The sequence below is a fragment of the Schistocerca gregaria genome, chromosome 6 (genome assembly GCF_023897955.1).
Source record: "Schistocerca gregaria isolate iqSchGreg1 chromosome 6, iqSchGreg1.2, whole genome shotgun sequence".
Classification (NCBI taxonomy): domain Eukaryota; kingdom Metazoa; phylum Arthropoda; class Insecta; order Orthoptera; family Acrididae; genus Schistocerca; species Schistocerca gregaria.
This window is the reverse complement of record NC_064925.1, coordinates 67125857-67142886: the sequence shown is the minus strand read 5'-3', so window position 1 is coordinate 67142886 and position 17030 is coordinate 67125857. Positions and strand designations below refer to the sequence as shown.

General features: G+C 42.8%; 1 protein-coding gene across 1 annotated transcript in view; it reads left to right on the top strand.

The window, feature by feature from the left end:
• Window positions 1–17030, top strand: part of LOC126278105 (uncharacterized) — a 1197991-nt gene that overhangs the window by 448986 nt on the left and 731975 nt on the right. The window contains exon 2 of the mRNA XM_049977982.1: window positions 8056–8264. Within this exon, the coding sequence (XP_049833939.1) occupies window positions 8056–8264 (209 nt within the window). The remainder of the gene's footprint in view (window positions 1–8055; window positions 8265–17030) is intronic.

Here is a 17030-nt window from a genome sequence, read left to right as displayed (position 1 = left end):
GTTAATGCGCATTGGGCATTTGCGCTACATATTTGGTTTGTATTCGAGGAGATACACACACACACACACACACACACACACACACACACAGACACACACACACACACACACACACACACATCCTACAACAACTCGAAAAATGTGAAAGTACTTCTTAAATCCGCGTGCATTTATAAGATAAAAAATACAATTAATTGTTAATTGAGCAACACAATGTACATTTTAACAATGTTGTTTCCTCTTCCACATCAGAAATTACTCATCATAAATTGCAGACCAAACAGAATATTTGAACTACGCATTTGGCAAATAATTCCCTCTTACATTTGTCAATTATAAAAGAAACTCTGGAAAATTATGTCGCTTCATAATTAATACGCAGCAATTAATTAATTCAGTGCTGACGGAATTCCTGCTACCGACGAAAAGGATGTTTATGGATGTAAATGGAGTGCCTTGCATTGCGGGCCGAGGGAGGAAAAAATGAAACTTACCTTAAAGTGTTTTCGGAATGCCATGAAGACATAATCAACACAGGAAAGATATCGTTGGAATTCCGGTCATACGCACTGAATGTTTTCCGTAAGTACAACCTCGGCTCAAATACACAAGGTCTCTGATAGGAGAGGGCGGTCAGCAAAGGCTGCGGACTTCGTACACTCCAAGACTGACTCATGTAAGCGCTTGTGATTTCTTCACTACAGGAAATCTGGTTCGGTTGGAAACAATTTAACATCCGCACTACAAAATACGTCACAACAATGAACACACTTTAAACACGAATATTTTAAGTTAGGATTGTTTGATCATTATGGATATCAATTGAAAATACATGTGACGGTAACCAACCACCATTTTTGTCCATCGTAAAAAATAAAAAGACACAATTTTAGTATAGGGGTCAACGTTATGTGGACGTTTGTCGATAAATAGATGAGCAGGAATATAAATGTACATACATTTCAATAGCCATTACGCTCTCTTACTCGTCGTGTTTACGCCACATATACATTCAGCACACTGAAATGAACAAAGGTGTCGTAGTAACACGTAACGTGCGCAAGAATGATGTAAAAATAATAGTGTGTCCAACAGCGGAAATATATTTTAACTATAGTTATTATATTAAGTAGATATTTTGTGTGTGTGTGTGTGTGTGTGTGTGTGTGTGTGTGTGTGGGTAGGGCAGGAGAATGAGAGACAGTTCCATGCGGATGATGCTATAGTACACACCGAAGTTGCAACATTAGGAAATTGTAGCGAAATGCAGGAAGATCGGTAGCGGATAGGCACCTGATGCAGGGAGTGGCAACTGACCCTTAACATAGACAAATGTAATGTATTGCGAATACATAGAAAGAAGGATCCTTTATTGTACGATTATATCATAGCGAAACAAACACTGGTAGCAGTTACTTCTGTAAAATATCTGGGAGTGTGCGTACGGAACGATTTGAAGTGGAATGATAACATAAAATTAATTGTTGGTAAGGCGGCTGCCAGGTCGAGATTCATTGGAAGAGTCCTTAGAAAATGTAGTCCAACAAAGGAGGTGGCTTACAAAACACTCGTTCGACCTATAATTGAGTATTGCTCATCAGTGTGGGATCCGTACCAAGTCGAGTTGACAGAGGAGATTTAGAATATCCAAAGAAGAGCGGTGCATTTCGTCACAGGGTTATTTGGTAAGCGTGATAGCGTTACGGAGATGTTTAGCAAACTCAAGTGGCAGACTCTGCAAGAGAGGCTCTCTGCATCGCGATGCAGCTTGCTGTCCAGGTTTCGCGAGGGTGATTTTCTGGATGAGGTATCTAATATATTGCCTCCCCCTACTTATACCTCCCGAGGAGATCACGAATGTAAAATTAGAGAGATTCGAGCGCGCGCGGAGGCTCTCCGGCTGTCGTTCTTCCCGCGAACCACACGCTACTGGAACAGGAAAGGAAGGTAATGACAGTGGCACGTAAAGTGCCCTCCGCCACACACCGTTGGGTGGCTTGCGGAGTATAAATGCAGATGTAGATGTACTGAAAAATATACACTGACGCACACACACACAAACATACACACAAACAAACACACAGAAACACACACCCATCCCCCCACCCACCCACCCACCCACCCACACACACACACACACACACACACACACACACACACACACACACACACACATTCAGAAGAAATCGACACTGGCTTCTAATGGGTACTGACTTTGTCAGAAAAATCTCCATTATCGTTAGCTGTCACACTGCTAAACGCCAAGTCAGCACGTCGGGAGCCGCCTCTTCGTCCATCCCTGGAGAGTTTGCCGCGCAACCTCAGCCAGCATTCGCGCCTCAGGCGGCGCAGCGCGGCCCTCTCCTGAGGACCAAATCTAATAAAGGCGGTGCACTGGCAGATCTCTGGCTCCCTTACCGCGTCACGACTTATTGTGTCCGCAGGAATCCTAATTAATTCTAATGCGAGCCGGAAAAAAGAAGAGGAAAAAAAAGGAGCGAGCGCGCTGTCGGGGTTTACCCTGTGGGATCCAGGGGATTCCGCAGTCGCTTTAAAGGAGCACGAAGGGTGGGGACTGTGGGGCGCGTCACCAGGGATCAGCAAAACAAAGAGATGCTGACTCGCGACGCGCCTGGGGGCCGCTCCCGTTGTCTGACGCGGCCTCCCACCGCACAATACCACCCCCCGCAGACTTTTAAGGCTGCCGGCTTGCACAGTGTCACGTGGAAAGTGACAGCTTCAAAGGCAGTTTGTGGATCTTAAACCACGAGCACCGACAAATAAAGCAGGAAGTCAGGGAATAGCGAAATACAGACTAATGAGAGACCTGAGTGGAGGGAGTAAGTAGTGTTCGATGAGAAACGATGAAGCTTAGGCAATAGACACCCATCGAAGACTACATTGTAAGTTGCCACATACTCCCAATGAATAAGAATGGACAGTACGAAGTAAAATATTCCAGTAGCTGTCTCAAATGATTTACGATAAGCGTCAGTAGAGTAGATTACCAGCAACAGAGCACAATTCGTGCCTCTAAAATTGTAAAGAATGTAGCAACCAGTCAGGAAAACATAATTTATTTATCTTGTTGCAAATCGATTTCGACTAATACGTCATCATCGGTGCATTTTTTTAACCAATACATGCCATATGTAGAAGTACTGTCCTTGGCAGATTTCTATCATGAAGTGCGCAACATCATAGAAATCTGCCAAGGACAATATTTCTATTTATGTCATGTATCGGTTAGAAAAATGCACCTATGATGACTGATTTCGGTCGAAATTGATTTGCAACAAGATAAATAAATCATGTTTCGGCGACTGGTTACTACATTCTTTATAGTTTTATATTCCACAGTCGCTGCACTGAGAGGGAAACTTATGGAGCCCAACATTCATTTGTGCCTCTGTTTCGCCGGTTTCTACTTTAAACAACCTGCACATAGCGTTACAAGCATATTTTCTAGAGCTACCATTTCAAATATGGTTCCATGTTTTCTGTTATACTACGAATCCAAGCCATGAGCTGTAACTGTTAAACATATTTAGTGGCACGCTAGCTTGTCAAAAAGATTACATACGGAGGAACATGGCTGTAGTCCGCTTATAAGGTTTGTAATTTAAACTGCAGCTAGCCACATTTATTGTTTATAAAAGTTTAACTTACACTATTACCAGTTTTGGAGTTGTTACAAATCCGTCATCGATCACGGTCACAGCTTTCCTTCCTTCCCTGCCACTACTTCATTTTATATTCGTTTATGGCTCTTAGTATACGACAAATTCGTCTTTTATAACATTATGCATTATCAAGTACACACATTTTTGCACTTGCACTATGTATGTGTTGTTTAATTCCCTGTAAACTGCTTAAACACACACTGTTTTATGTTTTGTGGTAGTAGGTAATGTCAAAATACTCAAAATGTGGCCTAGCTTCACGTGAACAGCAAATCCAATAACTTCAAAGATGTTCGCTTGTCTGAAATCTAATTTCAGCAGCTTCAATGAAAAAAACTGTGATCTGGATTAGAATCATAGTCGCAACACATTTTACACCTCTCACGTACAATTACACTTAATCGTTCTATATTTTAGTCATTGCTCTTCCTTCTCTTTCATTCACAGGTTTCATTTCTGTTTCTGTCTTTTCTTCCTCTCTTGAGTCACATACTACCCTTATTTTTTCCTTGAATTTTTCTTCTTTCCTTCCTTTCCCACGTAAGCATCTTCATTTCTTTCTGTCTTCACTTTCACTCACTTACTGTACTCTCTCTTAAATATTTTTCTGTTTCATTAGTATTTATTTCTGTCTGTAATTCTTTCATGTTTTCTTTTCTTAAATTTCTCCTCTTCCTTCAATCCTTATGTCTCCCTTCTTCTTTCTTTCTTCCTTATTTATGTAATTTCTCTCTTTATTTTATATTTTTGATGTTTTTTTCCATCCCTTTCTCTTGCTTTGTTGTTTTAACCTTCTCTCTGTAATAGCCTTTTTGTTTGCATGTTCCTTAGTTTCTTGCCCTCTTTCTTTCTTTCTCTCTTCTTTCATTCTTCCTTTATTATCTCCATTTCTTTCTTCCTCCTTTTCCGCATTCTTATTCTCTTTACTCGTTTCCTCTCCATTTATTTTTTCTAGCTTCCTGTTCTTCCTGTCTACTGTGTTTTTTGTGGGTTGCTACTGTTCCTTTTCTCTCATTCTTTCACGTTTTCTCGGTTTCTTAATTTTGTTCTCTAATCTGTTCTTTTTTTTATCTCTCTGTACCTTCCACAGTTATTTTTGGCAATCTTCACCTTCTCCATTCTTCCTCTGTTGGTAGTTTCTCTTTCTGTAGTCACATGGTTCCTTCCTTCCTTCTTTCTTTCCTTCTCGAAATATTTTCATGTTCACCCTGTTTTCCTTTCTGCCTTCACTCTTCTTCTTTCTACAATTTTGCTCCCCTCCTTTCTTTTTTATCTCTCTGCGTTTCACTCCTTTCTTCGTTCAGGCTTTCTAAAACACACTAATTCATTTCCATCTTCTTCTAATTTCAATTTTTATTAATAGTGTTCTGTGGTAGATTCCTTCAGGAGAAGGTCTAACAGATACTGCTACACATACATATGTTATTAGTAATTCTTTAAAAGTCGAGTAGGTTAAGTACTTAACATTGTCAGTAATTATTTTCTACACTGCTAAGATGTGATTGAAACATGAAATGTAATTGCAGTAGCAAATACTGACAACCACTGGCTGTACAATTGAGTGATGACAGTAAAAATTTGTGCAAGACCGTGAGTCGAACCTGGATTTCCAACTTTTCGCTAGCAGTCACCTTACCATTTGTTTATCTTGGTTGTTGTTTTTCTTTTTCTTTGTATTTGGTTCGTTGTTGATCGTTCTGTTTAGTCATTGCGGACGTGACATGACATCTGTTCAAGTTCGTTGGTTCATCCTTCCACATAGCTTTTTATCACAGAGGCCAGTCGGCTCTCTGACCGAACATGCTGATCTACAGAGAATCAAACGGCGAGATTTCCTATAGAGGTATACAGAGTGCAGAATAAATGTCCTATTCACTCTCAGCTAGATCTGTGCTACGACGATAGTGTTGTCGTTACCTAAGATTACAAGTCTCTGTTGATCCATCACTGATAAAGGTCTGCAGATGTTCAGATATTTAACCAAGAATAATCACCAAACAGCTGTATGTTTTCAGAAGTTAGTTTGCTTAGACGACTAGTTTCGGCATGTCATTGATGCCAAAATGGTTAAAGTGGGTCTAAGCACTATGAGACTTAACATATGAGGTCATCAGTCCCCTGGACTTAGAACTACTTAAACCTAACTAACCTAAGGACATCAGACACATCCATGTCTGAGGAAGGATTCGAACCTGCGACCGTAGCAGCAGTGTGGTGCCGGACTGAAGCGCTTAGAACCGCTCGGCCACAACGGCCGGCCATTAATGCCGTCTTCCGGCTCCTAAGCACTCCATGTGTAGACAGTCAGATATATCAATATATGTAGAGCTGGAGCCATCAACATCTGGTTTCCACGAGAACGTTTTTGGAGTGTTTACTTCGATGACTTGACAGTTATTGAGAACTCGCGGAATATATACCAGTCATGCAGGTATCGATTTATCTGATTATACACTGAGTGCATAGGGGCCTGAAGAGGGCATTAATGAAATGCCGAAAATGGCCATCTAAATAAAATAACGTATGGAAGCGTGCTTCTGTTTGGCGATAATTCTTTGGCGAAGATTAAAAGTAGTAACTGCTTACATACACTATGTGATCAAAATTATTCGGACACCTGGCTGAAAATGACTTACAAGTTCATGGCTCGCACCATTGGAAATGCTGCAATTCAGCATAGTGTTGGCACACCCTGAGCGTTGATGACACTTTCCACTCTCGCAGGCATACGTTCAGTCACGTGCTGGAAGGTTTCTTGGGGAGTGCAGCCCACTCTTCACGAAGTGCTGCACTGAGGAGAGGTATTCAAGTCGGTCGGTGAGGCCTGGCACGAAATTGGCGTTTCAAAACGTCCCAAAGCTGTGCTATAAGAGTCAAGTAAGTACTTTGTGCGGGCCAGTCCATTATAGGGATATTACTTTTATGCAACCACTTCGCCATAGGCCGTGCATTATAAACAGACGCTCGATCGTGTTGAAAGATGCAATCGCTGTCCCCGAATTGCTCTTGAGCAGTGGGAAGCAAGAAGGTGCTTAAAACGTCAATGTAGGTTTGTGATTGTGCCACGCAAAACAGCAAGGTGTGCAAGCCCCCTTGAAGGTAAACACAACCACACCATAACGCTACCGCCTCCGAATTTTACTGTTGGCACAACACACTCTCGCAGATTACGTCCACTGGGCATTCGCCATACCCACACCCTGCCATCGGATCAGCCTTTGTGTATCGTGATTCGTCACTCGACACAACGTTTTCCCACTATTTTATCGTTCAATGTTTGCGCTCATTACGCCAAGCGAAGCATTGATCGGCATTTACTGACGTGATGTGTGGGTTCTGAGCTGCCGCTCGACCATGAAGGCCAAATTTCTGACCTCTCACCTAACTGTCATAGTACTTGCAGTGGATCCTGATGCATTTTGGATTTCCTCTACGATTGTCTGGATAGATGTGTGCCTATTTCACATTGCGACCCTCTTCAACTGTCGGCAGTCTGTTAGTGAAGAAACGAGGTCGGCCTGCACGCTCTTGTGCTGTACGTGTCCCTTCACGTTCTCACTGCACTATCACATCGGAAGCACTGGAACTAGGGAGGTTTAGGAGTGTGGAATCTCACGTACAGACGTATGACACAAGTGACACTCAGTCACGTGACCACGTTCCAAGTCCGTGAGTTCCGAGGAGCGCCCCATTCTGCTCTCACGGTGTCTAATGAGTTCTGAGGTAACTGATGTGGAGTACCTGGCAGTAGGCGGCAGCACAGTGCATCTGATATGAAAAAAGAATGAATACTTTTGTTCACAAAGTTTAGAAACTGGTGTATTACATAGAGACTTGGGTGAGCGGCTTTTATCTCGGTCATAAATAACTTTTCTGACAGCGGCAGTGTAAGGGAACAAAATGGTTCAAATGGCTCTGAGCACTATGGGACTTAACTTAGAACTACTTAAACCCAATTAAGCTAAGGACTTCTCACACATCCATGCCCGAGGCAGGATTCGAAGCTGCGACGGCAGCGGTCGCGCGGTTCCAGAATGTAGCGCCGAGAACCGCTCGGCCACACCGGTCGCCCTGTAAGGAAACACTTTGGTGGTGTGACTGCGCCGACGTCTCTGATTCGTTGCTGAGTCTGACGGCGACTCTTTACTTGCTGTGCCATCGTGTTCTACCAACTTTTGCGCGGGACCCCGTTCCGTGGCCGACGAGACGCGCTCTTGCTTCCCTCGTTACTTTGAAAATTCTTCCCAGAACCCTCTCTTTACCTTCTTAGTGCCCTCCTGCCCGAGCACTTGCCTCTGGCGGTGGGTGCTCCCTCTCAGCAGCAGTGTCTTTCTCCCGTTCGCACAGTGAGGCTGCTGTGGTGGTGTTGCAGGGGTGGCGTGCCTGAAGGACGTGCGGCTGCGCGTGGAGCCGGCGGCCGTGCAGCGCGGGAAGCCCGCCTCGCTGCTGTGCGAGTACGACCTGGAGGGCGCGCCGCTCTACTCCGTCAAGTGGTACCGCGGACAGCTCGAGTTCTACCGCTACTCGCCCAGCGAGACGCCCGTCTGCAAGATCTTCCCCTTCCCCGGCATCGACGTCGACGTGAGTCTTCAGCACACATACGCACTATCACCTCTCTACTTTCTACACTACTGGTCATTAAAAATTCTACACCAAGAAGAAACGCAGATGATAAACGGGTATTCATTGGACAAATACATTATACTAGAACTGACATACGATTACATTTTCACGCAATTTTGGTGCATAGATCCTGAGAAATCAGCACCCAGAACAACCACCTCTGGCCGCAGTAACGGCCTTGATACGCCTGGGCATTGTATCAAACAGAGCTTGGATGGCATGTACAGGTACAGCTACCCATGCAGCTTCAACACGATACCACAGTTCTTCAAGAGCAGTGACTGGCGTATTGTTACGAGCCAGTTGCTCGGCCACCAGTGACCAGATGTTTTTAGTTGGTGAGAGATCTGGAGAATGTGCTGGCCACGGCAGCAGTCAAAAATTTTCTGTGTCCGGAAAGGCCCGTACAGGAACTGCATCATGCGGCCGTGCATTATCCTGCTGAAATGCAGGGTTTCGCAGGGATCGAATGAAGGGTAGAGCCACGTGTCGTACCACATCTGAAATGTAACGTCCACTTTTCGAAGTGCCGTCAATGAAAACAGAAAGTGACCGAGACGTGTAACCAATGGCACCCCATAGCATCACGCCGGGAGGTACGTCAGTATGGCGATTACGAATACACCCTTCCACTGTGTGTTCAGCGCGATGTCGCCAAACACGGATGCGACCACCATGATGCTATAAACGGAACCTGGATTCCTCTGAAAAAATGACGTTTTGCCATTCATGCACCCAGGCTCGTCGTCGAGTACATCATAGCAGGCGCTCCTGTCTGTGATCCATCGTGAAGGGTAACCGCAGCCTTGGTCTCCGAGCTGATAGTCCATGCTGCTGGAAACGTCGTCGAACTGTTCGTGAACATGGTTTTTCTCTTGCAAAATGTCTCCATCTGTAGACTCAGGGGTAGAGAAGTGGTTGCACGATCCGTTACAGCCATGCGGATATGATGCCTTTCATCTCGACTGCTAGTGATACGAGGCAATTGGGATACAGCACGGCTTTCCGTATTACCCTCCTGAAGCCACCGATTCCATATTCTGCTAACAGTCATTGTATCTCGACCAACGCGAGAAGCAATGTCGCTATACGATAAACCACAATCTCGATAGGTTACAATCCAACCTTTATCAAAGTCGGAAACGTGATGGTACACAAATGTCCTCCTTAAACGAGTATCACAACAATGTTTCACCACTGTCGCCAACCTTGTGTGAATGCTCTGAAAAGCTCTGAAAAGCTAATAATTTGTATATCAAAGCATCTTTTCCCTGCCGGTTAAATTTCGCGCCTGTAGCACGTCATTTTCGTGGTGTAGCAATTTTAATGTCCAGTAGTGCGTGAACATTAATCAAACCAACGAACTGCAGAGACTGACTTCTGACATGAAATGGAGAACATGGGAGATCAAAAGGTTCTTTCAACGTGTCTCCGGAAATGGCGCTGAGGAATGGAATTTCCTCCGCTCACGTGCCGTAAGTTCCTTGTCTGTTGCCGGCTGTGTGATTGGCGCAGCGTAAGCAGCAGAATGATCTCGGGTTAAAAAAATAAACTCTTCCGGAACAGGCCATGAAGGCCTAACGGTACCGACAGACCGCCAAGTCATCCACAGTCCATGCGCATATGGAGGGGCATGTGGTGAACACACCGCCCTCCCGGCCGTGTGTCAGTTTCCGAGACCGGAGCCGCTAGTTGTCCATCAAGTAGCTCCTCAGTTTGCCTCACAAGGGCTGAGTGCACCCCGCTTGTTAACAGCGCTCGGCACACTGTGTGCTCACCCATCCAAGTGCTAGCCCAGCCCGACAGCGCGTAACTTCGATGATCTAACGAGAATCGTTGTTACCGCTGCGGCCAGGCCGTTGGCATGTCTGGATAGGACTTGATACATTTCTTTAATATAGGAAATCCCATACATCGATATCTAGAACCAACATTTATACCTTTGATACGTCGAAATAAAGTATCGATATATGACGGAAAAATATCGACGTAGCGGCCTTCAGAAATATCGGCTGCAGATTGTAAATAAACTGCCGGTTGTATAGCTGTATATTAATGTTTGTTCTTTTATGAGGTACTCTGTACACGAACTGGCTTTCAGCTTGCTTAGCCCACGTAGAGCATTAATAGAGACAATGCCTATTCACGCTTGGCGATAACCACTTTGCCAACAATGGTAACTGCTTGTAAGTGACAACAAAATCTGTCCGATGCATCTTTCCTTCTATTTTGTCACATATCAGATTCTTCCGGAACAATTCACGTCGACGTCTCTGTTTTTTGTTATGTTTTTGTTTTTTATTTCTGCAGACGCCAGCGACATACCTGTTGTAGTGTCAATAATTGAGCGGTGAAGTTAAACGGTTCAGTTTTTGTTGGTATAGCCGAGCGCCGATTACGTCAGCATTTCCCCTCACATGTCTGCGCCCACCACAGAGATCAGTCCAGTCATTTAGATTTTTGTTCGTCATTTTCAACAACTGTTTTTGAAGAATAGCAATGTGAAGGAATAGATTCCTTTTTCTTATGCAGGTGGTGCGCTATTTCTTCAGATTGAAAATCTTGTTATTCTATTCACACCGTCACCACCAAGTATAATCGGGGTCTTTTTTGTGTCACCTGTTCTTGCTTAATATACGTGTTCATAGGTCCCTTTTTGTTCTCCATTCGCAATCAGGAATCCGTCTCAGCAGTTTGTCGGCTTTACGAATGTTATTTCTTCAGAAATAATTGGCATCTGACACTGTAAACAAAGATTTCTTCTAGATTTGTATCATGTAGCGTCGTGAGATATCAAAAGCAAAGCGGAGTTTTAAACTTGGCGTTTAAGAAATCGTTCATGCAAGAGAATTGTATAAACATAAGGCGTGGTTTGACCACCACACAGACACTCATCGGGACGACATACCGGTAACCATCGCTGGTGTCGAGAAACAACTGATAGAGTAGAGAGAAAATAAGTCGCCAGGTCCGGATGGAATCCCGATTTGGTTTTAGAAAGAGTACTCTACGGCTTTGGCCCTTTACCTAGCTTCATTTATCGCGAATCTCTCGCACAGCGCAAATACCTAAGCGACTAGGAGAGAGCGCATGTGACTTCTACATATGAGAAATAGAAGAAACGGACCCGCAAAATTTCAGAGAATATCCGTAGCATCAGTTTGAATCAGGATCCTTGAACATATTCTCAGTCTCAAAATAATTAGCTTCTGTCCACAGATCAGAATGGCTTCAGAAAGCTCCGCTATCTTGAATCTCAGCTTGTCTTGTTCTTACATGAGATCCTGCGAACCGTGGATGAAGGACAAGAGGCGGATAGTGCATTTCTGGATTTCCGTAAAGCATTTGACACGGTGCCACACTGACGGCTGTTAACGAAGGTACAAGCGTACGGAATAGTTTTGTAGCTATTTGAATTACTCATGGATTTACTAAGTGGCAGAAGCCAGTATGTTGTCCTTGACGGCGAGTGTCCGTCAGAGACGAGAGTATAGTCAGGGCAGTCCCAGGGGAGTGTGACAGGACCGCTGGTATATTCTGTACACACAAATGACCTAGCAGACAGAGTAAACAGCAGTCTGCCGCTGCTGTTGGTGTTCCTGTGGAGTACAGGAAGGTGTCGTCGTTCAGTGACAATAGGAGGATACAAGATGACTTAGACAAAATTTCTAGTTGATGTTATGAACAGCACTAACTCTAAATGCAGAAAAATGTAGGTTAATGGAGACGAGTGGGAAAAACAGACCCATTATGTTCGAGTACGGCAGTACTAGTGTAGCGCTTGAGGTTGTCACATCGATTAAGTACCTGGATGGAAGCTTGCAGTGTAAGGTTGGTAGTTAGGAAAGTGAGTGTTCGGCTCTGGCTTATTGGGAGAAATTTAGGAAAGAGTGGGTCATCTGTAAAGGAGAGCGTGTATAGGAATGTAGTGCGACCCACTGTTAAGTACTGTTAGGGACTTTGGGATCCGCACCAAGTGGGATTGATGGAAGATATCGAAGCAATTCAGACGCAGGTTGCTGTATTTGTGGCCGGTGGGTTCGAACAACACTTAAGTATTATGGAGACGCTTTGGGGACTCAAATGGTATCCACTAGAGAGAAGGCGGTGTTCTTTTCCAGGAGCACTACTGAAAAAATTTAGAAAACTGTCATTTTAGGCTAATTGAAGAACGATACTACTGTCGTCAACGAGTATTTTGCTTAAAGACAATGAATATAACATTAGAAAGATTAGGACTCCAAGGAAATTATATAGATAGTCATTTTTTCCTCGCTGTAGCTGTGACTGGAACAGGTAGTGGGTCAGGGTACCATCCGTCACACACCACAGGGTCGCTTGCGGATAATGGCATCACATAGCACAGATCTCATACTCTTACGACACGCACTTCTATTGAAACTACACAAATACGAGTTCACTCCTAAAGGGTTGAGTGGCGTCGTAAGGAAACTAGAAAAAATCTTAGTTCCTGTACACAGAATGAGTCATAAGCGAACAAAAACAATTCGTGCACCACTTGGTGCTACGAACAATAAGCCAAACACTGTTTCAGACTTGGAAATTTTGTTCACAAAATGTAAAGTATTGCCCTTTAATGAGACAGTGAACAAGCTCAAGATTAGGACACGTTACTCCCCCACGGATGTTTTGAAGACACACAAAAATCCTGCTTTCTATCAGCCAGCAATGTCATGAAGTGGAAAAAGCTGAATTAATCATACCTGCTACCGTATAAGAGAATATGCAGAGTGTCCTGTCTTGTGCCACATGAAGATGGAGCAATAAACGAAAAGCGCGACTTACGGTATAATGTCGTGTGGCTAGGGCCTCCCGTCGGGTAGACCGGTCTCCTGGTGCAAGTCTTTAGAGTTGACGCCACTTTGGCGGCTTGCGCGTCGATAGGGATAAGATGATGATGATGATAACTTAATTGAAAACGCTGTTTACAGCGCAGGCAATTCGTGTTGTCTTTTCGCTCTTTCAATCTATCCGATGCATTTGTACAGGCTCAAAAATTTACTTTACATTTCACGTTTTCATTATAAAAACAATTTCGTTTGTACAGTGCAATTGAACCATTGTACACCTGAAATTAAAAGTGTCTTTAAATGTGAGCTACATTGCGTCTGTTCTATGAGCCACCGCAAAACGCAGCGCAGGTGTTACAGACGCGATGTGGCCGAACGGTTCTAGGTGCTTCAGTCCAGAGCGGCACGCCTGCTATGGTCGCAGGTTCGAATCCTGCCTAGGGCGTGGGGCGTAGATTTGTGTGATATCATTAGGTTACTTAGGTTTAATTAGTTCTACGTCTAGAGGACTCATGACCTTAGATTTTAAGTCCCATAGTGCTTAGAACAATTTGAATCATTTTGTTGGCGACAACATAGAGGAGTACATAAAATGTACGTATCACTTAGCGTCAACAGTATTGCCTCGTCCAGTGTGTGATAATCATGTCATTTCCGTACAGCAATGTGTTTTCAGCCTCGGGCAGTATATTTCCAGTCGTTCGTATGCAAGTTTTGCAGACGGATTTCGTGAGAAATATATATATGCCGAATTGACAGACAATTCAACAAAAACGACATTAATCATTCTTTTCCGGGAATGCGGATCAGTTAGAGACGAAGAGGGCGGAAATGAGTCTGGCTGACGTGAGAGACGTGACGCAACTTTTTCCTTCAAAACTTTTACGAGGCTAACTTTCGACGTGCATATCATATTTGTTGTGTGTAGAAACTGAGGATGTCACGAAAAATAAAGGTGTAGCGTATTGTGCACTTTTCCGGTCATTGGTTGACATCCAAGGAATCGCAGATCTGCACAGTGTTTTATTCACTGATAATTCGTGGTTTCATCGTAGAGGATAGGTGAATAAACAAAACAGAAGAATTTTTACAACCGAGAATCTATTTGTGTTTCGTGAAAATATGTTGCACGTTAGGAAACCGGAATGTGGTGTGCCGTATCGCGGTCGTCGTATATTACAATCAAATCATTACACAGTTTATTTCGCTTCTTCAGGCAGATGACTGCCATTGGTGACTGCAGCAGGACGGGACCACAAACCACTGATGTAATGAAACTGCTCATTTCTTAAGCGAATCTAACGGTGATCGAATCATCTGTAAAGAATTATGGCTCCAACGTTTTCCCAAATTAATACATCTAGTGTTTCCTTCATGCCTCAGAAGAAAATGTATAAAAATTAGCTACACACACTGGCCCAACAGAAGATAGACATATAAACAATATTAACACCGGTGACAATGTGCTTCACAAAGTGACCTCATATATGTTAAACTGAACAGGGTGACCATTTTAAGTGCATGTTGTAAACAATGTGTGTCCTGTTATGAAACATGTACTTGATTGCATTCTGATGTGGGTGACTTTTCCATCACCGTGTAGCTCAGAATGTGACACTATTGACTGCTCTGAACACTCCATACACAGTGCCAGCTTATGCATGCCATGCGTTGTGCATTGTGTGCAGCCGTGTATGGAATGTGAACCTCATGTCATAAGGAAGCCGCTATGTGGGTGACGGGTCAAACATTTTTTTTTTTTTTTTGAGTTATGAGTCTTCTGATTGGTTTGATGCAGCCCGCCACGTATTCCTTGCCTGTACCAATCTCTTCGTCTCAAAGTAGTACTTTAAACTTACGTCCTCAGTTATATACTGGATTTATTCCAAGCTCTGTCTTCTTCTATAGATTTAGCCCTCTACAGCTCCTTCTAGTACCCTAGAAGTCATTCCCTGATGTTTTAACATATGTCCTATCATCCTGTCCTTTTTCCTTATCAGTGTTTCCCGCATAGTCCTTTCCTCTTCGATTCTCTGCAGAACCTTCTCATTCATTCTTTTGTAAGCCCACCTAATTTTCAACATTTGTCTGTGGCATCACTTGTCACGTTTCACTACCATACAATGCTGTGCTCCAAACACACATTCTTAGAAATGTATTCCTCAAATTAAGGCCTTTGTTTGATACTAGTAGGCTTCTATTGGTCGGGAATGCCCTTTTTTGCCAGTGCTAGTCTGCTTTCGATGTCCTCCTTGCTCGGTGTAGTGTAACGACGTAAGTTTTGTATAAATGATTTTCCTTTGACATATGACCATGTGCAGACTTCGTCACCAACGTCAGTTACAAAACACTTCGGAAATATTTAAACTCTTTTTATAAGTGGTCACTGAATGGTTCTTGAACGAAACTATAATTAAAACATCATCATTTGAGTCGTATGCGCAGAATTACGTCACTCAGTCCAATTGGTTTGCGCAAACTTTTTTCAATTTAGATGTCGTTTGTTTCTTCTCAGAAATTATATTAATGCAATTTATCTCCTTTAATAAACTTTCTGCTTGAATAAACTTTCAAGATTCAAACTCGCGATGAACGTTGTCAAAAATCAATAATCTTGTCAAATAAATTAGTAATACCTCTTCCTTAACTTAATTCTTGATAAAGAAATTCTCGGAACACGTATTTAAACTTTTGTAGTATACACTAGTTTATTATCTTCGTATATACTACATATAGACGTGAACCTGAGCCTTGACAAGATAGGACTGAACATTTACAACATGATTAAACTTTCTATGACGCCATTGTTGTAGAAACATTACAAATTATTATTTTTTCCGGTTTTAGAAGCACGACGCAACAACTCGGTTTCAGGATCCTCTGTTGCTCTTTTGCTGTCGACCCGCGACGTATAGTGGCCAGCAATTTTCTCTCAGGTCCGGCAGCGAAGATGCCGTCTCCGTTCGTTGCGCCGCCCCCTCCGTACATGAAACATAAAAATAAATACAAAAACTTTAGATAATTCACAACAATTATAAATATTACAAAATACCTAAACGAAACACTAAATCAAACTTACATTCACCTGCAAACTGGGCTGACACTGGTGGATGGGTGACGCTTCAATTTCACGTCCCACCACATACCCCAACCACAAGCTCAGTTTGTCAGGTTTTAACCGAAAATAGAACTTCTTCTATATACAATATTTAACCGTTAATATTATACATTTTTCTCGTATTTTCCATAATCTAAAGTCCTTGCTCATAGATAGATTTAATCCTTTTATGACGATATCGTTGTGACTATTTGTCATTTACTTTTAATTGTGTTATTACGGTAACTCATAACCGAATATATGGAGAGTACTCCTTTTAATTTAATAGTTGCTAGTAAATAATAATTTAGTAAGTTATTTAACGTTGTTACATTAGGACAGAGCGTTCAAATTTTGATAGGTTAGTTCCAGTTTTATTCATTTACTAGGGATATTCTTTCCAAAATATACATTACTAATAAGTGTCCCGATTTACTTTACCTTGTTCTTTTCCATAATGCTTTATTTATGTCTGAGGTCAAGAAGAAGAAATCAAGCAAAACTTTCTTTAGAATCTCGGCACGGCTTTCTTTACCTTCGGACACTTTTTTGGGTAATGGCAATGGCCCCGTTTGGTGTGTTCTATATTAACACTATTACAAATCTCTGTTAAAGGCACTCTGCTATGTTCTCGCGAGCTATATAGCTCCGGACGCCCATGGTCCCTAAAATCATTAACCACCCCATTTAGTTCCTACTATCCGAGTAAATATAAAATGTACAATATTCCTTCTGACCTCATAACAAAAATTTCAGCCATATAAATCCCCTTTTTGTTATCTTTCCCCTTTTCAAGTACCGGTAGATTGTTTTAGA